This window comes from Elgaria multicarinata, chromosome 2 (assembly GCF_023053635.1).
Source record: "Elgaria multicarinata webbii isolate HBS135686 ecotype San Diego chromosome 2, rElgMul1.1.pri, whole genome shotgun sequence".
Taxonomy (NCBI): domain Eukaryota; kingdom Metazoa; phylum Chordata; class Lepidosauria; order Squamata; family Anguidae; genus Elgaria; species Elgaria multicarinata.
The window spans coordinates 105464466-105488085 of NC_086172.1; the positions used below are offsets into that span (position 1 = coordinate 105464466).

Sequence of the window (23620 nt, forward strand, 5' to 3'; positions counted from 1 at the left end):
GGAGAAACAGGTTTTCAGGATGTACCGGTACATAATTTATTTTCACAAAGACTGATGCGTTTTGCCCTGTACTTTATTCAAAGGCCTTCCGCAGGGAGTTGTTAGAAGATAGCATCTGCCGAATTTCCTCTAGCAAGATAATTGTCTCCTATGATGTTGTGTTCATAGTAACTGTAGTTAGATTGTTGTGCTGTGTACAATGCATGGTGAGATTATGCATTGTACACAGCACACAGTGATAATCTATGGCAACTTGTATACAATTATCTTGCTAGAGGAAATTCTGCAGACACTATCTTCTCAGATCCAACAGCAGAAGATGCATGCAAAACAGCCCCATTGAACTTAGCCCTACTTCTCTGCTCTACGTGTATGTTCAGAAGGCAAACCACAGGCAAACAAAAATTCCTGGGCTGAAGGTACATGGTTTGAACATTTCATAATCTAGAAATTACGTGACAGAAGGAAAAGCCTCCAATTCAATTATTAAACATGGCTATTAAGCCCAAATTCCATTTGGGAAAGCAGACCAAGAACAGAAACTTTGCAGACCTTTTGCTGGGCCTCTGGGAATGGATTTAGCAGCCCACCTTAAACTTAAAAATGGTAGGCACCAAGGATTTTATTTTTAAATCGAGTTTGTTATTCCATATGTGTGTTTCTTGTGGCAGGTACACAGCACTGTGTAGTCAGCAAAAGCCAACGACTGTGAGTAGTAACGACAATTTTCTACATTTGCAAGGTTTGCACTTTCCAACCACAACTAGCATGCCTGATTCCTCTGGCTTAAGCCCGTTAGAGGGGGAGTCCAAGAAACACAACACACACATCCTAATGTAAACCATTTGCACAAACCATCTTTATATCTGACGTTGTGTTTCTAAGAAGCTGCAGCGTGACTGACAAGTTGCTGAATTTTTCACACACACACACACACACCCAAAAAAAGCCAAAATGAAAAAAAAACACCTCACCCCACACCACACAGTGTGATCCTTGAAGAGAAATGTAATCACACCTTATTAAAATATCTTACCAAATCTATTCCAACACATATTGCTTAGTGTTCAATGTGCCGGACTCAATATAGAATCATAGAATCATAAAATAGCAGAGTTGGAAGGGCCCTACAAGGCTATCGAGTCCAACCCCCTGCTCAATGCAGGAATCCACCCTAAAGCATCCCTGACAGATGGTTGTCCAGCTGCCTCTTGAAGGCCTCTAGTGTGGGAGAGCCCACAACCTCACCACGCAACTGATTCCATTGTCGTACTGCTCTAACAGCCAGGAAGTTTTTCCTGATGTCTAGCTGGAATCTGGCTTCCTTTAACTTGAGCACGTTATTCCGTGTCCTGCACTCTGGGAGGATCGAGAAGAGATCCTGGCCCTCCTCTGTGTGACAACCTTTCAAGTATTTGAAGAGTGCTATCATGTCTCCCCTCAATTTTCTCTTCTCCAGGCTAAACATGCCCAGTTCTTTCAGTCTCTCTTCATAGGGCTTTGTTTCCAGACCCCTGATCATCCTGGTTGCCCTCCTCTGAACACACTCCAGCTTGTCTGCATCCTTCTGGAATTGTGGAGCCGAGAACTGGACGCAATACTCTAGATGAGGCCTAACCAGGGCTGAATAGAGAGGAACCAGTACCTCACGTGATTTGGAAGCTATACTTCTATTAATGCAGCCCAAAATAGCATTTGCCTTTCTTGCAGCCATATCGCACTGTTGGCTCATATTCAGCTTGCGATCTACAACAATTCCAAGACCCTTCTCGTTTGTAGTATTGCTGCACCAAGTATCCCCCATCTTGTAACTGTGCCTTTGGTTTCTATTTCCTAAATGTAGAACTTGGCATTTATCCCTATTAAATTTCATTCAGTTGTTTTCAGCCCAGCACTCCAGCCTATCAAGATCACTTTGAAGTTTGTTTCTGTCTTCCAGGGTATTAGCTATCCCACCCAATTTGGTGTCATCTGCAAATTTGATAAGCGTTCCCTGCACCTCCTCGTCCAAATCATTAATAAAAATGTTGAAGAGCACTGGGCCCAGGACTGATCCCTGCGGTACCCCACTCGTTGCCTCTCCCCAGTTTGAGAAGGTTCCATTGATAAGTACTCTTTGAGTCCGATTCTGTAGTCAACTGTGAATCCACCTAATAGTAGTTCCATCTAGCCCACTTTTAGCTAGTTTGTTAATCAGAATATCATGGGGCACTTTGTCAAAAGCTTTGCTGAAGTCAATATATACTACAGTTTGCTTCAAAAGGTTTGTTTTAAAACAGAGAACATTTTCAATTCTTCATGAGGGGAAACTACCTTGACTGTAATAAGTAAGTTACCAGGCAAATCCAATAAAAGACAAATGTTAAGATGCACGTGTTTGCCTGGGTACGTCAGTGCTGTGAAATCTAATTGTTTTAACTGTGTGCTTTATTTTCAAGTTTTCCTTATCATCCTAACAAAGCGTTCTTTAATCTACTTTGTGTATTGGCTTGGATTCTGAGATCTCTTGAGCAATTTCAATCAATTCCCCTTGGAACAGTGAGTGAGGTAACCAAGGTGGGGGGTATGCATAGGAAAGTGGGGGAATCATTGTGGTATCATTGTGGCATCAGATGAGCTTCATCCGAATCAAAGGGTCTTCCACAAAGCCAATGTAATCTTAACATTCCAGGTATGTCTGGTTAACAATGTTCCTTCTAAAGTTCCAACTGTGCCATCACCCATGCACATCCGGGGAGATGGAAACCTTCCATGTCACCTATGTGACATACTTTGCCCATCCTTCTAGGAATAATGTATATTTCTGCCTTCTATACTTGAAAACCAGGCAGTTATACTTTCTTACACTCTGCCTGAGGACCCCCACCCCCACCCACCATCCATGGTATGCTGCACCCTAACAAGGCAGGAATAGATTTCTAGCCCTTTGTGATTAGAGGAGGAGGATAACTTTTAAACCAGTAGTATGGAAACGGTGGCCAAATTTCAAGTGACAAAGTCCAGCGTATATTCCCCCCTCACCTGGACGCCCCTCCGGAAAGACTTGGTGGAATAGGAACACTGGATGTTGGCTCCTTATGCCTTTGGGAACTGGCATCCAATAGAGCACGTTTCCATCCACTCAGCCTTTTCCTCAGGAAAGGCCAAGTGAGGGGAAGCATTGGGAGCATCTTCCAAGGCACTTTCTCTGCCCATCTGCAATTGGAACTCCAACCACCTGGCAGGCATAGAAAGCCAGCTCTGCTCTCATTGCAGAATAACTTTGTTTTGTCCCTGACTTGATGCTGCATTTTAAGGATGCAGTTATGATGTCAGGGACAAGACCTGACCTTTGGGCAAGAGCATATCCTGTGACAAGAAAGAGAAAGAGAGAGAGAGAAGAGCTTGGCAGAAAGTGTGAGAGATGGCTTCACCCACCACTGGCTAAGTCCCCAATTGATTTTCTGGTGTGGCTTTTATGGCTCTCCCAAGAAACAGAGCTGAACTGCTAAAACCATCCTTCCCCAATCTTGTTTGGGACTACAGCTCCTGTCAGCCTCAGCCAGCATAGCAAGAAGTTAGGGATGATGGGAGTTATTTTTCCCAAAAATCTGGAGAGTACCAGGTTGGGGAAGGCTGTACTATACCACTGAGTTAGCAGTTTGTGGCGCCAGTACATTGCGGTGTCTACTAAATTGCAATATGCCAATGGAAATTAGTTCCAATCAGATTATTTATTTGTTTGGAAATCTAAAATCCACTTTTCATTTACAAGAATTCTCAACGCAGAGAACAGGGATTTTTTAAAAAATAAATAAATATCTAAGCGTACAATTGAAAATGTCAACAATAATGAAATTGTAAGAACTGAATCAGGTTCTTTTCCAACAGCAGGGAAAAATAAAAGCACAGCTCAAATAAACAGCCATTAAAACTCGCCTAAACAAAAATGTTTTAACAGCCTGCCTAAGCTCGTCAACCTAGCAAATCTCAGATGTTAACAGATTGCACAGACACAGACCAAAAGCTGGAAATACTTTGTTAGCTGTTATTGATAATTCCGTTCTGGTGGAGTTTGCATTCACAGCTGAGACTTGTGACTGCACTGCAATGACTGAGGAGGTTCACGGGAAAATAGGAAGCTGCGTTATACTGAGTCAGCCATGGGTCTATCTGACTCAGAGCTGAAGCACATGTTACTTTGAAGACTTGGCAAACAGATGCATACGGTTTTTTGGTTTTTTTACTCCTGTATCTTTAAGAGTTGTATAGAAAAGGGAATTTCAGGAGGTGTCATTTGTATGCATGCAGCACCTGGTGAAATTCCCTCTTCATCACAATAGTTAAAGGTGCAGGTGCCCTGCCCTTGAGTGACCAGATACAAAAGAGAGCAGGGCTCTTGCAGCTTTAACTGTTGCAATGAAGAAAGAATTTCACCAGGTGCTGCATGCATACAAATGACACCTGCCGAAATTCCCTTTTCTATACAACTGTTAAAAGATACAGGAGCTCTGTCCCCCTTTCCATATGGTTACCCTACAGTATGAGCTACATTGACTGGCACTGGCTCTCCGCGATAGGCATGAGTTTCTGCCAGCCTTAGCTGGAGATGCCAGGGACTAAACCTGGGACCTTATGCATGCAAAGCAGGTGCTCTACCCACTAAGCTGTAGAACTTTTCTATGGTTCTTTCCTACAGCCCTCTACTTGGCATCTCCAGTTCAACATAGTTCAATATTACCATGCCATCAAATGTGGGACATATGTTCTCACAATTTTTCTTTTTAGTGAAAACATCTGTCCCTCATTTGATGGCATGGAAACAATTCTCAGATATTTTTAATATGTCAGCTAACAGCTACATCAACTTCTGATTAGTCTTGATCCAAGGCAAGCACATAGCAAATGCAAGCTACTATGTACTAATTTTGCTTCCTGGAGGAAGTGTAACTGTAAGGTTAGAGGCTCATCCACCTGATACATCACTGCACGTGTCAAAAAATTATCTTAAAAAGAAAACATGGAACAGTGGTGCTAAACCAAACAACAGCTATGGAGATTGCACTACTGTTCCATTCTTTCTAAAAGAGTCAGATTTTCTGTGGCCTGATGAATATGGAAATAGCATTTAATAATGTTATGCAGATGTCCCATAAAAAGTGAGTAAACAAAGCATGACAATTCCAGAGTAAATACCTATTAGAGAAGCACCCAGCTGAATGGCCCCGTTCAGAAGACATCTTAAACCATGGCTTTAACCATGGTGGTTAAGCCAGAAAGCCAGGCCATGTTCAGAAGACACCTTAAACCATGGCTTTAACTATGGTGAATAAAATAAAAAGCCTTATTCACCATGGTTAAAGCCTTTAAGGTGTCTTCTGAACAGGCCAATGTCTGGGATTATGATAAACCCTACCCATGTAGCACTGGTGAGATTTTAATATAAGCGTTAAAAAGAGGCAACCTCTGGTGCTTCAGGAATCATATAAAAGTTGTTTTATTGGTTTATATCCAAATGTGCTCTGCTCAACGTTTTGGACTGTTGTCCTTCGTCAGGAGCTGGAAACAGTTACTGTGCTAGCAGGAGCTACTGTAACACAATGGTTTTCTAATCTGCAGTTATGCTGCTATTGCTACTGCGTTCTGTGTTGAAGCTGAAATAGCAACTATGTAGAAGCGGTTTGGCGTCACCATTGAGCAATAACACCTGCAGCCAGGGGTGAATCCTTGAAAGATGGACAGTATATCAACTGAGCTTATACTTAGCTAAAGTTTTTAAAGGACTATTATTGTAATCCGAATTATCGTCTTCTCCCAGCAACATTCTCGTTGTATGTCTAACCATCAGTCTGTGGAATTAGATCTCAACATTTTTCTCTCCCTTGCTGAAAAAGAGGGATCATTATTCCATTTTTTAAAACAAATAAATAAATAATTCAGGGGTAGCTGCAGCTTGAAAACCTATTAAGCAGAAGCTCTAAACTGGGAAGGCGTTCTTTGCCAGCTTTTCCTGGTGGGTAAACCATCCCACTTACATTATTAATTATTCTACCATTCCACTACTTAACCACTCTCAGTATAATTTCCACTTTGCTATTGCAGGATAGAACTGAATTGAAAGCTATGCGTTATGAAAAAACAGAGTTGCTAAGAACTGTTAATGACGTAGGCTGAAAATACTCTGACAGGCTTACTTCTCACTTCTAGGAAGCACTGAAATAGTCGCATTGAAAAATGTGTTTATTTTTCATACAATCTGCAAAAAACGTTAATAGCTTAGATTTCAGGAGGAGTCCAATAGAGCTCATTCATGTCTTTCAAAAACGATGTTACCATTGCTGATGAAAAACAGATCTGTGTTATGAAGGCTGGGGGTGGGGTGAGGACCAAGTTTCAAGAAAATTGCATGGTCCATAGACTTATCAATGAACTATAGTGCTTTTTACATTCCTCAAGAATGTGTCATTCATTAGATAAACTGATTATATCAGGTTTATCTAATCTGATATAATCTGATTACATCAGGTTTCCCTCTGCCCCTCAAGGACAATATCTGTCTGATACTGATTGAAGAAGACATGCAAAAACTAGCATGTCAGAGAGAAAGGCCTTGTTTCCAACTAATCTATTTTAAATAAGTGTGGTGTAGTGGGTTAAGAGCGTTGGACTGGGACTTGGGAGACCTGGGTTCTACTTCCCACTTAATAATGACACTCACTGTTTTGGGCCAAGTCACTCACTCTCACCCCAACCTACCTTGCAGGGTTGCTGTGAGGATAAAATGGAGAGCAGGAGGACTATGTAAGACACCTTGAGTTTCTTGCAAGAAGAAAAATGGGTGAGGGTACATTCAAATATCTGATTCACCCACCACCAGTCTGAAATGGTACAGATCAGCAACAGATCCACTGTGCCAGTTTGCTGTGTTCCAGTTCTAAGGACAGAATCAAATAAGCAGAACAGAGTAAAAGGCCTGTTGTTCCACTTGTGGAGGTTGCTGGAGCAGAAAAAGTGGCCTGGGTTTGCCTAGGATACCAAGGCTGTGAGCCTGCATCACCTGAAGACCTGAGATTTGGCCTGGGGTCTTACAAGACTTTGGACAAGAAGCAGGAAACTTTCCTGCCCAGACTGACCATTGGTCAGGCTAGGCAGACTGAGAGGACCTATGCTGCCTGAAAGGAGAGGACAGCCTCTCCCTCCTGGACCATGGCACCCCACTTGGTGCCACAGCACTTGAAAGTGGCATCATTGTCCACATCACACTTCTATGATAAATAATCACGAGAGTCCAAATTTCTTACAAATCTTTCCTGAAATGGGAGATGGCAGGATACTCACAACAGTGGAGGAGATGAATGACTAGGATGATTGTCTGTTGTAGTGACAGTATGGTAGAGCCAACAGCAGGTAGGGGTCCAATGGTGAGCTTACCTCACACCTGCCTCTCCCAGAAGGGGGAGCTGGATTAGAATTAGCTGAGTTATGCCAGGGGGACATCTTGGGTGGTATCTCCATTCTAGTCTCCCTATTCATTCCAAGCTCCCTTACCACATGGGTCTTAATAGCTAGGTTGTTCTCACCATGTTCCATGGCTAAAGTTGTGCTGTTTACTCCTGGCTACTGGTGTGTGCTTCTTTATTTCCCTTATCCTGCAAAAGAAGATGGTTGTTCCTGAGAGGGAGATGTAGCCTATGGGGCTACATGTGCAAATATGTGGATGAGTGCTCAGCCTTTCATGCACAGAAAACAAAATGTGAAATGGTTCCAAAACATAGTGGTGGGTAGTATGTACTATGGGCATTAATTATCCAATAGCTGCCTGAGATAGCTACATTAATCTGTATGTGTTTCCAGTGCAGAAGTTCTGATGGGAACAAACTTTTCCCACGTTACTCCTAGAAATGCATTTTTACCCTGAGACTGTGGAGAACAGAAGTATGTGTGTGGTGCACCACAGGGAATGCCAGGAATACAACACTATCTCAAGCTCTCTGAAAAGCAACCGTAGCATACAGCCATAGTTAGAAACACTAAACATAAGAAATGCCAGAGTAATATAACTGTAAAAATTATTTTGCAGCTCTGATATGTGAATATGCATTTATCATGTGAGGTCTTGATCCACATCCCATTGTCTTCAGAAGTGTGTTTGGCTGGAACATGGGACAGGGCCTTTTTTAGTCATGGTGCCCAGGTGGTGGAACTCCCTCCTGAGAGTGACCTGGTTAGTCCCCGTCTCAGAACTTTAAGGGAATACTAAGCCCCTTTTATGTCATCAAGCATTCTGTCAGTATCTTTCTCTGCTGTTGGATTTGTTTTTATGGGTTTACATTGAATGTCTCTGATAGATCTGTTTTAATGCACAGAATCATAGAATAGTAGAGTTGGAAGGGGCCTAAAGGCCATCGAGTCCAACCCCCTGCTCAATGCAGGAATCCACCCTAAAGCATATTTATTTTGATTTTGTATTTTTATAATTTTATGGATGTAAGCCACTTTGGGGGCCCTTTTAAGGGTTAAAAGTCAGGATACAATATAAGTTTACAAAATTTTTAAAAAACTTAGAATAATAACAGTAAAATTGTACAAAAATGCAACGTGCACCAAGAATCATGAATATTGTTTTTATGTAAGAATTACAGAAAATTACCAAAACTGTTCTCTCTCATCTCTGACTGAAATGTAATCTTTCAAATGCAGTGAAGACCTCTTTCGATGCTCTTATGTGGCCTGAGCATCAACTCTTTGGCCACAGTTCAAACATAATTCCTGACTATCGGCCATTCTGCTGGGCGTTGTAGTCTAAAAAATTGGGGAGGGGCACCAGGTTGTGAGAAGACTGCAGTAGATGGTGCAGCAGAATGCTTCATTGACAGCATAGACAGAATGTACTATTACATTTGTGCAGTGGAGGCTGGTGGCTCTGATGTCAGTGGGGTGGTAAACATGCCCCGGGCTTCAGTCAGAACTCTAAAGGTGCTATCCAAGGTGCAGATAGCTCGTTTAGAATTCTGACTGGTTCTAACTGAAACCTGAAGCGGATTCACTGACCCACTGACATCAGAGCAACCAGCTTCAAATGTGATATGTGTGTATTCATTTTTAAATAATTTCTTACCTAGATTGTTGACCACCACCCTGGAATCTGATTTAATGGACAGTATAGAAATGTTTTAAATAAATAAATAGCTATTATATAGGTTTATGTAAGTGGACAAAAATCAATACAGTGGGGCTGGAGGGGAAGGGACCCATTGCGCCCTAGATACAAGCTGAGTTTAGCTCTCTTCATCTAAAAAATACTCTCCCTTAAACTGCATAATTCAAACTCTCATCTGTGTATAAAATCTGAGGAAAATTCCAAGACCTTGCTCACTATAAGCAACTATTTCCTTTCCTGGAACTCAGTTTAAGAACATTATGTTAATGCCCAGGTTAACACTAGCATTTTATATTATTCAATTAAAGCATTTATGAACCGTTTTCTCCATCTTTCTCAGGGGAGAACCAGGCTTCTGAATTGTGAACCGCTCTGGCTAGGGAACAAAATAGCTCCTGTGTTTTATATTTTCTTTGACTCCCTCCAACCCCCCATTTTGGAGGACTCAGCAGAAACAAGAATGCAGAACTGCCCTCCAAATAACAGCATGATATCTGTTTACTAATTGAAGCATAAATGCTATGTGAGTGTGTGTATATTACCCAGAGCAGTGGCAGCCTTGCACATTCCTGAAAACTTTGCTTAGTTTAACTCTTATTGACCAAATGGAAAAATACACAATTCTGTTTTCTTTAACGGCTCGACAACCCACGTTTTTAAGCTGTTAGAGAGTAGCAACTCCTGCCATCCCTACCCATCTCCAAATCGTATCGGTCTTCAGTTAATATTTATAAGTAAGAACATATCGTTGGTCCTATCTGTATCACATGTGTTTGAAAGTGAGCATTTCAATACAACCAAGCAGGAAAATCTATTTGCTTGTTCCTACGTTCAGATAACAGCAGCTGATGTGGCAATTCTCTGGCAATTAAAGGGGGAGAGAGGAAAGCACGCCCAGATGTTAACATTTGACATGCTCTTCGTTTGTTTTGTTTGTTTAGAGAGGGGAACAACGCAGAGCTGTCCTCTTTCTCCCTTGATATTTGACTGAAGTTTGGAACCCTTGGTGTGTGCAATAATGCAAAGCACAGCAATGTATGGTTTTGGGCATGAGCGAGTTGAATATAAAACAGCTTTATATGAAGGTGACGTTATTTATCAGCAGGCTAGAGTCTTAATAAGATTAATTGACACCTTTGGCATTGTTTTTGGTTATAATTTCAATTGGTCTAAACTGAATTAATGCTATTAAGATGCCCAATGTAGTTATTAAATAGCAATTCCACTGGTATCTAGAAGTTATAACTTATCTTGGAATACCGGGATATTTCTCAAATAATTAAGTTGAATTTAAGCATATTACAAGTGGAAATATCACTTGATTTGGAAACTTGGGGTAAGTTTAATATACTTAAGATGAATGTTTTATCATGGGTAATTTATGTATTGCATAATATTCCTTTATATATTTCCCAAACCCATTTTCAAAAACTCTATGCAGCATTTCTGAAGTGTATTTGTGGCGTGGGTGGGTGGGTTTCTCCTCCCTGGGTTTCACTTAAGAGGATGCAGCTGCCAATTAGGGAGGGAGAATTTAATTTTTCAGATACTTTATATCATAAGGCTTATCTGTTATCTCATAACAATGATTGAGAGATATCTTTTTCACTTAATACTCCTCAATGCATTGTTTTGGAGTCAAGCTATTTCACACTTCTTTTCGGCTAGATGGCATTAGGATCTAGGCACATTAAAAAGAAAGGAATGGTTGCACCTGCAATTTAGGTGGCTAGACTGACATAGCATTTAGTGTCTCAAGAGATGCACTTTGACCCTTATTCTCATGTTAAATGAACTGCATAGAGAAATCCTGATTTGAAAATAGAGAAACAGACATTTTTTTTGTAGAGGAATTGGGTTGATATTGGAATTTACATTTTTAGATCATTTAATAGGATATGATGGGTTTTTGCCATTTTCAAAATGACAGCGCAGATATAGAATCATAGAATCGTAGAGTTGGAAGGGGCCTATAAGGCTATCGAGTCCAACCCCCTGTTCAATATAGGAATCACATATCATCTACTGCAGGGTGACAATATATTCAATTACAGCACCTTCTGGTATCTCTGTATGGACCATCAGCATCTCCTATACGTTTGAAGAAATTAACTGGATCTTTAAAGAAACTCTTTTGGAATTTAATAATGTGGATGTTCAATATGTTAGAGAGAAATGGAATAAGGAATTAGAATGTTCTATACAACCTATATGCCTTAGCTTCCATACGTACTATTTCTGAATGTTTAAAACTGAGTGGATACTACAAAAATGTTTCATGTATATTGGACACCACAGAGGCTGGTTAAGAAAAAAGGTGGCTAGCTCTGCTAAGTGTTGGTTAGGCAACGTGGATAATGCATTACTGAGACATATGATGTGGGCATGCCCTGTGGTGCCTTCCTTCTGGTTTGAAGTTGCTGCTGGCATAAATTTTGTTCTTGAAAAATCTGTGATAATTGTGGACGCTCGTGAACTTTAAATTATAACCCTATGAAGTAGGAATTACCAGAACTGAACTTAAGAAAAGCCATGCTGGATCAGACCATCTAGTCCAGTGTTCTGTTCACACATTGGCCAACTAGCTGCCCAAAGGAAACCCACAAGCAGGACATGAGTGCAACAGCATCTTCCCACCCATGTTCCCCAGCAACTGGTGTACATAGGCATACTGCCTCTGATACTGGAGGTAGCATAGAGCCATCAGGACTAATAGCCATTAATAGACTTCTCCTCCAGGAATTTGTCTAACCCGCTTTTAAAGCCATCCAAACTGGTGGCCATCACTACATCTTATGGTAGCAAATACTATAGTTTAACTGGCAATTGTGTGAAGAAATGCTTCCTTTATATGTCATGAATGTCCCACTAATTAGCTTCATGGGACGACCCCTGGGTTCCAATATTATGGGAGAAAGAGAAAAATGTCTCCCTATCAACATTCTCCACATCATGAGGGATTTTGTACACCTCTATTATGTCTGGACAGCAAAAGCAGATGGACAGCAAAAGTAGATACAAAGATATACTCCAAGCCTGGAAGGATGGACACCCACCATCAGTTATTCAATGGACTAAAGATCTTACTGCTCTTGCTGCATTTGAACATATATCTTACAGATGTACGGTCTGCTTACATTAACATATATGTTTGAAATAGAACTGTCAAATCACTTTTGCTTGTTTTAACCAATGGGTAGCGAAAAATTATTGTGAATAGATATGGGGTGTTTTGGTTATGTTCCTGCTATTGGTATTGATGTTTGTAGTGTGCCCACCCTATATTTTGGTTTTGATTTGATATAACCTCCTCCTCGTCCCTTGATTCCACTACTTCCACCCAACAATTACTGGTAAGAGTGTCCCCTTGATTGCCCCACAGCAGTGGTCAGCATTTCCCACCAGTGAACCATTCCAATGGTCACTGCTGTGTCCAAATCAGAAATGCTTTACTTATTCAGTTGAAATATATCACATGCAAGACAGCAACAACTAATCCGGACGTATCAGGCCCTATTCATACAACCACTGGGCATGTCATACTTTAGCTAGAGAAAAGCACTGAAAACCCTTTGTGTATGAATCTGCCACATGTGGATTAATGCCACACAAGTGAGTAACATGTTGCAATAATCAATGGATATTTTCTTTAGTGTTGATTCTTTCCTAGTGTCTATTTCATTTAATCTATACCGCTTATCAAATTCTTATCAAGATAGCATGCAAAGAAAAGGCTTGACATTTTATTTCTGTAGCATTATCACTCATACCTCTTTTATTAAGCTTCTCTGGAAGTGATTGGAATATTTGCCTGTGATAACAAAGTATTTGCAACAGGGAACTGACATCATGCTTGTTGGTGGATCTATACTGCTCTATAGAGAGTTTTTCCGCTTTCATGTGCCTACAAGGTTCCTGCATGCACAGGTGTTTCTATTTATTTTATTCAAGGTCATGGAGATGAGGTGCTCATTGCTATATATTCAGTGTTTGGCTATCTTCTTTAAGAATAACAAAGTTCTCTATACTGCTATATAACTTATTATGATTAGAAATGAATTCAAATTCTATTATGAACTGTATTACCTTAACATATTTATCACAGAGATGGCATTAATCCTTACCTGATAAAAATAATTCTTCTTGTAGTTTTGCTCTTGCTTGTTCAGAAAAGCATCTCTTCTTCAACCATTCAGCCTCAAATTCACTGGTGTGGTCATCTGGCCATATAATATATACCTTATTCCATAAAATAGAAAGAAATATACATTGAAAACTGAACAAATTGATCTCTCTGCCCTGGAAATCTAACATTTTATGTGTTTTGTTGGCTTTTTTTGAGGGGAGCAGAGGCCAAAAATAATTTAGTTCACTTAACTTCAGTGACAGGCATGTATTTTTGTTACATGCAACACAACCCTATGGATCTTCATTTGAACATAAGTTCCACTTAGTTCAATGGGTCTAAAGAACATAATAATGTAAGAAGAGATATGCTGGATCAGACTAAAAGTCTATCTAGTCGAGGATTCGGTTCCCACAGTGGTCAACCAGATGCTTCAGAGAAGACCACAAGCAGGAGATGAGTGCAATAGTACCTGCCTGTTCATGTTCCCCAGAACCTGGAGCTGAGAAGCATTCTGCCTCTGATTCTGGTGGCAATATATACCCAGCATGACTAGCAGCCATTGATAACTCCATGCATTTGTCTAATCCTCTTAAATAAGCTTAAATAAAGCTGATTTTAACCATGCTGGGCTCCAGTGATCATGTGAACCCAGTTGGATCCAGAGTTCTGAATTCCACCAGTGGAAGTGTCTCCAAGCAGATTTCCACTCAGAACACACCTGCTGGTGGAAAGGGGGTGGGTGAGCAGAAGTTCTTTTTGTCAGTTCTTCCCTCTGTAGCCCTCAGTGCCACTCTCCCATTGTTTCAGAGGATCCCCAGTCCTTGGGGGAAGATTTTCAGGAAACAGGGAACTGCAGGAAGAGGGGGAAAAGTGAATAAAAAATCTGCTGTTGATGGAATAAGCTGGGTCCAATCCAATGTGTAAAATAAATACAGAGACTTACAGCACAATATGATGTAAGTTTACTCAGGACTTCTCTACATTAAAGAAAAATCCTGCCGCCTTACCAGAGTCCTTGTGGGTTTACAGTGGGCACAATACATGCTCTTCCCCCCGCTCCCGTTTTCCTCAGTTCCTTTCTGGGCATGTTCCAGATATTTCATTTATACAGTCAGTAGATGGCTCTGCAAGATTTCTAAAATATTGCACAATTTTTGAATTACAGCACCTCTTTGATGGTGCCTTTTGGCAGGCTTTATTTGTTACTGCATTTCTGGTGATTTTTAAAATGGCGGAATAAACCAAATAAATGTCAGTGAGGTCCTGGAGGTTGATGAAATCATAAAAAAGGCCCACAAACTTCTGTGAGTGAACAATCATGAGCACACGATAAATGCCTCATGTAAAAATGCTCTTAAAAGCAAGTCCCCCTGTGTTCAGTAAGGCTTACACTCAAGTAAGTGTGTATAGCAGAGTTCCCAACATGGCACCTCCAATGGCACCCACACAGCTCTTCACTCCCTGCCCTTCAAAAACAAAAACATTTAATTAAAAATTGAAAAATGTTAGGGTGCCAGGTTCTCCTTCCTGTTCCTGAACCTGCAGCTGATCAGGAAGAGAAAGCAAGGCAAAGGGGTAGTGGGGAGAGAAAAAGTGAGGCTAGAGGTTAGGAGAAGGAACAGTGAGGTAAGGAGGCAGGGGAGAGAAATAGCAAGGCTATGCCCTAGGAAGGGAGAGAAAGAAGGCAAGAGGCAGGAAAGGGAGAGAAACAGCGAGGGAAGGGTTGGGGAGAAATAACAAGGCCGGGAGTGTAAAGAGAGCAAGAGAGCAAAGGGGAAATGTTGGTGAGGATGGAAGATTGGGCCAGCCAGGAAGCAACTCTTTCCATTTCCCCCCCACCCGCCCAACCTCTAGCATCCTATTTCACTCCCCACAAACTCATCTGGATTAGCCAGGCCTCCATGCCAGCCATTATGTGACTAGCCACATCCACCATGGGAGCCATTTTGTGGTGGTGCTTCAGCAAATTCCCAAATGTGCCCATGGTTCCAAAAAGGTTGGAGACCTCTGGTTTATAGAACTGTAGCCTTATGGAGTCTTATTACCGCAGAGCAGAGCAGCAGCAGCAGCAGCAGCAACGTGTCTACAGATGGAAATTCATATATTATCATGTGAAAGCAACAGTTTTAAATACACAAACAGAGAAAGAGAGAGATGTTACCTTTTTCCTTTCTGTCAAAGTGACATTCTTCGCCCCAATATTGACATCCAGTTTTTCAAGAAGCAGTTTGCGTGCTTTAGCAGAGTGCAAGAAACAGTCAGGGCACTGGCAATTGTCTCGTAGCCACACAGAAGGGTAAAGGCTCTCACTCCCATCTTCCCAGTGAACACAGATAAATTGATTTGCCTCCAGAGCTTCCACTTTCTGGATGGCTGTGCTCATGCTGAAGGCCTGAACCGCCTCTGCTGTTGCAGATGAATGTTGCCAAGGCCTCCTGCTCAGAGAGAAATGCTTTCGATGACTGTGCTTGCCCTTTTGTGCTTGCAGCAGAGTTCGAGAAAAGTCTTGATGGACTTTGGTCCTTAACAAGTATTTAGCAACTGCAGTCCACATCTTTGCCTTCTCTTGTTTGATCTTGATTCCAGAAAGGCCTTTCCCTCTATGGAGGTTCTCTTCAGGTCAATGGTGTAAGAATAAGGTATGTGGTTGGAAGGCTAGAAGGAAAAATAGGATTCTGTTCAAAACAGCATTACTTCTTCTGCTCCCTGTTGTTCTTTCTATCTAGCACATAAGAAGTCCTATATTTATTTATTTATTTATTTATTTTAATGCTGATTTTAGCATTGGGTTTGCATCTGATTTTGCAGGGCAGACATAGAACAGGTATTGCAAAGTAAAGCATTTTTAAAGACGTTATTAGGAAGGACTGCACCCATTAATTCCTTTCCCTGCCACCGTTTCCCTTACAGCACTTGATACTGAACAACCGGCTGCACATGGTGAATTTGGATCCTTAAGAATCCTGTTCACCCCTGACACACACACACACAGCCCGATAAACCTGTAGATATTCCATCAGCAACTTAATCAATGGCACGTTGCCTATGGATGTTCTTGGCACCACTAGGCATGTTTAACACCCTCCGCCCATGTAAACCCACAATGAATGAAATTCTCTGAGCTTACAAACACAGAGATGTATTTTGAGCGAAAGCAATCTCATCTTATGAAGAATCATCCAAGCACTTGTGGCAAGGGACACTATGGGCAGAGTATTTTGGCCAGACATTATGAAATGGTGGAAAATGCAGATTCGTGCAAGGACTGTCCAAATTATGCTTTAAATGCTAATAATGTGCATTCTAGTAAAAACAAACAAACCCACAAAACCCTAAACACCTAGAAAACACACACTCCCCCTTCTCTATGTGCATGCACACACACTAAATACTCTCATACCCATTTGGATCTGGAGCTATATACACTGCTGCCCACTTTTGGGTCTGACCAAAATAATAATATATATTCTTTAAAATAAATGGAAACCATGTAGGGAAACCTGATTTCATTTCTCCCACCCATCAGCTGGGGTGGAGGAGGGTGCAGTGGCAGCAGAAGCCTCAGTGGTTTTCCAGATGGCTGGCAACTCTAGCCTGCTGTTGGTCACTCAATTAATAACAGATGGAGCAGCACACATTTATAATGCTGGTCTGATTAAGGTTCAAAGGAAGAGCCATTTTTCCTGGGGGTGTGGAATCATAAGGTTGAACTTTGCAGTATCCATTTACTTTGGTTAGCTGGGGAGACCAGAAGCTGCCAATGTTGGCATGAAGAATGATGAGACTGGAAAAAATAATAAATACACAATTTCTACTGACCTCACAGCTTAACAGCCTGTCAAATCTAATAGCTTTAATTTTTCATGCTTCTATCTGCAAACCGCAAAAGAGAGAACAGCTGACTGCATGTAATTGGCATGTTGTTTACTTGCATGGTATCATAATGGGGAAAGTATGACATATGTCTGACTAATATATATGCTTTGCCACTCATATTGGTATAAAGGATTTTAAATTTCACCTGGAAGGTTGTTTTAGTTTGCTTTATTTTTAAGTTTCACACCATGTAGTACAGGGGAACAGCTTTGGTAAAACCAGGAAAAAACACACCTCATGGTTCAACTCCCATCAGCCTCAGTCAGCATGGACAATGATAAAAAATGCTGGGAGTTGTAGTCCAGGACATCTGGAGGCGAAGAGTCCCATATTTTGCAACTTATAGTTTGCAAGTTGTACAGAAGTTACATTGGTAATACAGAACAGAAAGATACATTACATTTTGCGGGCTGCATCCCACAAGGTAAATCAGTATATACCCATGGGTGTACCCAGTAAAGGTATATATTGCAGAAGCGGAAAGGAGTAAGCAGGAAGTATCACACAAAATAAGTAACAGGCTCTTTTTGCTGCAACTGACAACCATATACTTTTGCAATTTGTGCCAGTGATATACATGTGACTCAGGAATGTTACCGGGGGTAGGGAGTAAAATACTTGCCAGGTCATTCTCCCTTTCCCTGATCACCTGTAAGTTTAAGTAAATTAGCTTGTATCTGAAAGATGTATTATTTCTCCCAAAGCAAACCCAGCTTTTCAAAAACAGAATTCAATATTTGAAATGTTCTGCTAGTTAAAATCATAATTCTATAATTTCATTTTCATATGTCAAGGTATTTTGGGGTCATCTTAAAGGGAGCTTCCTGGGATTGATTTAATCCCCCCCCCACCATCTACAGTAAGAAATATTGCTTATTTTTACTAGTCTAGTAAAAAGGAGACCTTCTCTGAATAAAACTGAAACTTAATTGGATATGTAGAGGGGAGACTTTTGATATGCAAGAAAATGCTGTTGACAGGAACTAGCAGTGCCTGATAACATCACTTAGACATAAACTGTTTATTAAATGACAACGGAACAAATTTGAAAAAGATAGATTAATCAGCCATTTGGACGTGTCCTTGATTTTTCTGGTCCCTGAACAGTGACTCTGCAGTCCAAACCCATGCATGCATTCACCCCACAGACTCACTACAAAATATGCTTCACACTGTTCTCTCTCTCTCTCTCTCTCTCACACACACACACTCACCATGGACTATATATGGCCCTGATTACAAACTAATTTTACTGAGGGCCATTTTGAGGAGGGGCTGGAAGTTCTTCTGTGTCACAGGCCATTATGTCCTGACTGTGATAATCTGAGGATGGCTAAAGTATGTCATGGGGGACTTTCATGCCCCCTCCATTTTGCTGCATGTGTAGGTTGGCTTGCTCTGTGCACGAGTGCTGGCTCCTCTTATGAGGTAGATCGTATATCCTGCATTCCAAACAGATGTCTTTAGAATGCTACATTTCCAGAACTTTCTAGTTGTCAGAATGTCTTGGCCGATGGATATAGCAAATTTCAGCTTTCTTATTTGTTGAAGAAATATCGAGGCAGACTCATCTATGTACCGATAATTATTCCAAACAAATATTGACTGACATTTCTGCAGCTGTGAAAATGAATAAAATCCAGCTATCTGGACCACATTTCTATTATGTCTTTCACTGAAGTTGGATGGAATGAGGTTTCCACTAACATCAATGGAAAAACATTGATTTATTCCAGCTGAAGTACTTGTTCGTCATATATAATCTACAGCAAAGGTATTTTACACTCAGTTTTTTATTAGGCTCTACATTATTAAAATATTTAATAATGTGTACATAGTTATATTTGAAGGAACATATGCACATCTTTTGATACTTCTACACAAGTTAATTTCAAGTAATTGCACAAAACTTTAATCCTTGTAAACAGGGCAAGCAATTAATGCTCCACCCACCTTCCTGCTCTATTTTACACAAAGCAAATGCTCAGAACAAAATTAATCCACCCCAGACATGAGAACTGGTTTCAACTAATGGCAGTTTCAAAGAAATCACTATTCATTCTTTTTATTTCTAATTCTGATGCAGTGGTTTAAAGACTTCACAAAGAAAAGGAGCTGTTGCAAGCATGCAAAGAATCAGGGATTGACCTTTCTAGATGAGGGATAAAATTTTTCAGTAAACTTTTATTTGCTGCCATTGTTCAGATATAGCAGTGAGTGCTTCCTTCCCAGAGATAACAGCAGATTCCCAGAGATAAAAATGGTGGGCAATTTTTGTTGGGACTGCAGCGTGGGAGGAAAGCTATACAAAAGCAAACAGGCACTACATGGTCTCAATTTTGTGTGTGTGTGCATGCCTGCTATTTCCGTTTTAAGTGCAAATGGTAGCTCCTCCCTCCCACAAATGCCATCAGAAAGGCTTCTGAGGAAACATCTTGCCTTCATGGGATGGGAGAAGAAAAAATGAGCTTGAACTCAAAGGAAGAGAAACTGCAGAACAGAAGAATGAAAAGAGCAATAGGCTACCCCAGGACAATAGATGCTGTGCCAACCTCAATAGGCATATTCCCATCCGTCTAGGCAACTGAATCAAGCATCATCATCATGCTTTTTTCCTCCTCCCTCCTAATCCCTTCCTTGGGCCTCGTGTAGACTGTAAATCTGAGGGCAGGGACTGTCTAATTATTCTTTTAATCCACTCTGGGAACCTTCTGGCTGAGGAGTGGAATAAAAATGTTTTGAGTAAATAATGAATATATTAAAAATGACAACACAACTTCAAGTGATGCATTTAGCATTATGTGCAATTTAGCTCTCAGAGCTCATGAAGAGAGAATATGTGACCATGCCGTAATTTGCCATAGGTGTGCGCAGGGGGGCTTCAGAAATTGGAAACAAGTGGTCATTATTAATATAGCATATTCCAAACTGCTAAAGATGGCCTTTCATTATAACAAGAGACAGCTTTTGTTAACTAAATCATAAGGTTCTTTCACATTTCAGAAAAAGCCAACTGCCTTGTCTTTAATACCCCTATGATGCTAATATGTATATTTAATTCAAATTAGTCAGTTATAAGACAGCAAGTAAATTGATTAAAACACTTCTTGTGTTGGCAAGCTCTGACTATTACCTGCATAGTAAAATGTACCTTAAACATAAAATAAAGGGTACAAGTTATGGTGCGAAAGAAAAAAGACAGCAAGGATGCCAAACTATGACCATTAAAGGAAGTAGGAGTTCAAAATATATGAGGTGAGATTTTAAATGTCTTATTGAAACATGCTTTAAGTATTCCTCCTACAGTGGTTATAAATTTCTTTAAGACTAAGTCCTTTACAAGGTGATACTTGGCATGCTTATGTTATTAGAGCATTTCATATACTTATTAGATTAGAACCATACTGACCTGGAAGACCACCTATGCCTGAGAATGTGGAAACGCCCCAAACTCAATTCACTGCATAATATTCTTTTATAAAAGCTCACAGGAGGGTCAGTTTTATAAAAGGTATGGCTAATTTTATGCCCGTAACACTGTACTTTAATACAACGAAACTAAATATCATACTTCTTGGCATTAACCAAGTTTTGATGGAGTCAGAAAGAAAAATGTGCCTTATATAACACAACCAATTACAGCTACATTATGTGTCTTTGGAAACTCTTCATAGCCATTAGTATCAAATAGAGTGGCACTTTCGTTCTATTTACATGACATTATTTCCCACTGATTTAAGTGATATCTCCAAGTAAACACATCTTGTATTAGTGTATAAGGCTGCTTACATGCAAGTTATGTACAAAAGAACTCCAAGTAAATAAATTTAGGGATGGGATTTTGAAATTGTTTAGGATCTGAAAGTTAAATACCCTATTATCCTACTTCAAGTTAAATTCAATCTCCAACCTATTTATTCTGGCCTTAGCAGAACTCCTGCAGAGTAAAAAGACTGTGCATCGTTAGTTCCATTTTTAAGGAACTCACCTTATACAACCTCTTATCCTAAAAAGACACTGAAGCCAAAGCCTACAAGAAATTCCTTCACATTAAAACATATCCCACAGTAAACACATTCCATGCATTTTATTACAATAACTGAGGAAAGTATGTCCGCCTAAATGTAAATGGCTCCATGGTGGTTGGGAATTTTTTAGATCTTGACATAGGCACCTTGTTTCCAGTCCTGCCGGATAATACCACATTTCTGCCCAATTCAGTGCCAAGTAGCAGCCCAGAAAGCAAGGCCACAAGCCTTGATATACCTGCTCTGTATGAGGCTCTGTATGTAGTTTGGTTCTTTCAAGTGAACTGTATGGAATGTGCTTGAATGTGCTGTAATGCTGAAACTGCTTAATTGGAAGGGCCTACGTGTACAGTGAGGCAACATACTCATGTAGAGAACTTCAGGGGATGGCTTGCTGGTTGTTCTACAACCAATATAATATCACCACATAATATTGTGAAGGTAAGTCTTCTCGGTGAAGGTGCTGTCCTTTGGAAAACCATTCCCCATGCAGTTCTGGGAATAGAAAATGTGGCATGTTTCAAATGCCTCCTGAAAACACACTTCTTTATCCAGGCCTTTCCTGGTTTGTAATTAATTGAATTATATGGTGCTCAATTTTACTGTTCCTTGTATTATTTCGTATTGTTCTTGTGGTCGGAATTGTTTTTAATAGTGTTTTTAAATATTTTATTGTCACTGTAGTTGGAATTGTTTTCAATAGTGTTAATTTTTTTAAAAAACAATTATATGTGAGCCACTTAGAGATTTTACTATATTAAGTAATTTAGAAGTTTTATTAATAAATTAATAAACAAACACTAACCCAGGGTTCCACACAGATGTTTAGGTCATTTGTGAAAAGTATCCTAATCCTGCCATATATTATATTCCAGAGGCGGAGCATACTAGCTCTCTTAATATATATTTAAAGTATTGCAATCCCTACTAAAGTTGGTGTTACACATTACGTTTCTACATGAACAGATGAAACACTTTTCATGTGCTTCACTGTTTTATAAGTGAAACAGTAGCAGTTGCCCAATTCCTTCCACTCCTTAAAAAAACAAGAAGAGCCTGGATCATATTGAAGGCCTATCAAGTACAGCATTCTGTTTCCACAGTGGCCAACTAGTTGTCCATGGGAAGCCCACAAGGAGGACCTGAGTGCAGTAGGACCCTGCTGCTCATGTTCCCCAACAACTTATACTGACAGGCATATTACCTGTGATACAATAGTCATCACTATTGCCTTTAAAAAGCCACAGCTTGCTCTGTAGCATACAAAGTGGTCCCGATTCATCCCCCTCCTCCATATGAGTAGCAAACTCACTCTCTGAGTGTAGATCTTTATATAGCTAAAACAGCTCCATCCATGCACAAGAGTAAGTAAGGTAGGAAGAAATACTTAGGGATGAGGGGGGAAAGCCCTTAATAACCCAGCTCAGTGAGGATGGGGAATGCTCAGTGGGCATGGAATGGTGGCTGACCCTTGAGCCTGTGAATAGAAAGAGATGCCCTGGAAGAACAGGTGCACTCCACACTGCAACATGTTACTCCTACCAGAGTAAGGCTGTCTTCCTTGCCCCACATTCCACGTCTCTCCTCCTAGCTACGTCTATATATAGAGTGGAGTTGTACAGCCTCCAGGAAATGTACATCGCCAATCAGCTCTGGCTCACGTTTAAGAAAGCCCCTTAAAAGGTTCCTATTTCCTCAGCAGCCTTTACAAAATGTGCCGTCGTCCTCCGGGGTTTTCCTTTCCCACCCAAATCTTGATGCTCACGAAAGAATCCAAACTGGGTTGTGTGTGTGTGTGGGGGGGTGCGGAGTCCACCGCCCCTCCCCGGCCCCGCGTCTCAAGCGGTGAGGAAGAGAAGCCACCTCCTTAGGGAGGGAGGGAGGAAAGGAGGGCTTGCTGACGAACTCTGTTGTGACGGCGCAGTTTTTCGAGGCATTCCGAACCGCAGCTGGAGTGCGGAAACCACAAGCATTTACGGACCACACGGAGCTGGGGCGCAGCGTCTTACCTGCGAGGCGCTAGAAACAGGAAGGCTGGCAAAGGCCCCTCCCACCACCGCCGCCGCCGCCGCCTGCTTGCACAAAGAAAGGGCAGGGGGAAATGCCGCAGACGGGCACAGCAAGCGAAGTCTGGCAGCAGGAAGAAAGGTCAACTCTCCGGCTTGCACACAAAGAGGAGCGGCTCCAAGCGTGACTGGCGGCGACCGATTTGCCCGCGTGCATGCATGCACACCCTTTGGGAAGGGGTGTGAGCGAGACTGTGAAACGAAAAGCGCGTTGCACCCTGGGACACGGGATAGCATAGGTCAGGGCAGGGGCGACTTCAGGCTTGCAGGATGTACTGTGTTGTTGTTGTTTTCGGTTCCCCTCGAACCCTGAGATCCACCCGCTGTAGCCAGGTGTAAGATAGTGGCTCGGTGGTGCAGAAGTTCAGCCCAGGAATTTGTG

General features: G+C 41.1%; 1 protein-coding gene across 2 annotated transcripts in view; it reads right to left on the reverse strand.

Moving 5' to 3' along the window:
- BBOX1 (gamma-butyrobetaine hydroxylase 1) overlaps positions 1-23353 on the reverse strand; it is a 45467-nt gene extending 22114 nt beyond the window's left edge. The window contains exons 1-3 of one of the 2 annotated variants that reach the window (XM_063118793.1): positions 23182-23353; positions 15430-15923; positions 13264-13378 (exon numbers count right to left, since the gene is read on the reverse strand). In XM_063118793.1, coding sequence (XP_062974863.1) covers positions 13264-13378; positions 15430-15822 — 508 coding nt within the window. In that variant the 5' untranslated portion in view covers positions 15823-15923; positions 23182-23353. Of the gene's footprint in view, positions 1-13263; positions 13379-15429; positions 15924-16787; positions 16833-23181 lie in introns of those variants that run through there. The other variant, XM_063118794.1, reaches the window with a different exon arrangement.
- Between the last annotated feature and the right edge of the window lie 267 nt (positions 23354-23620).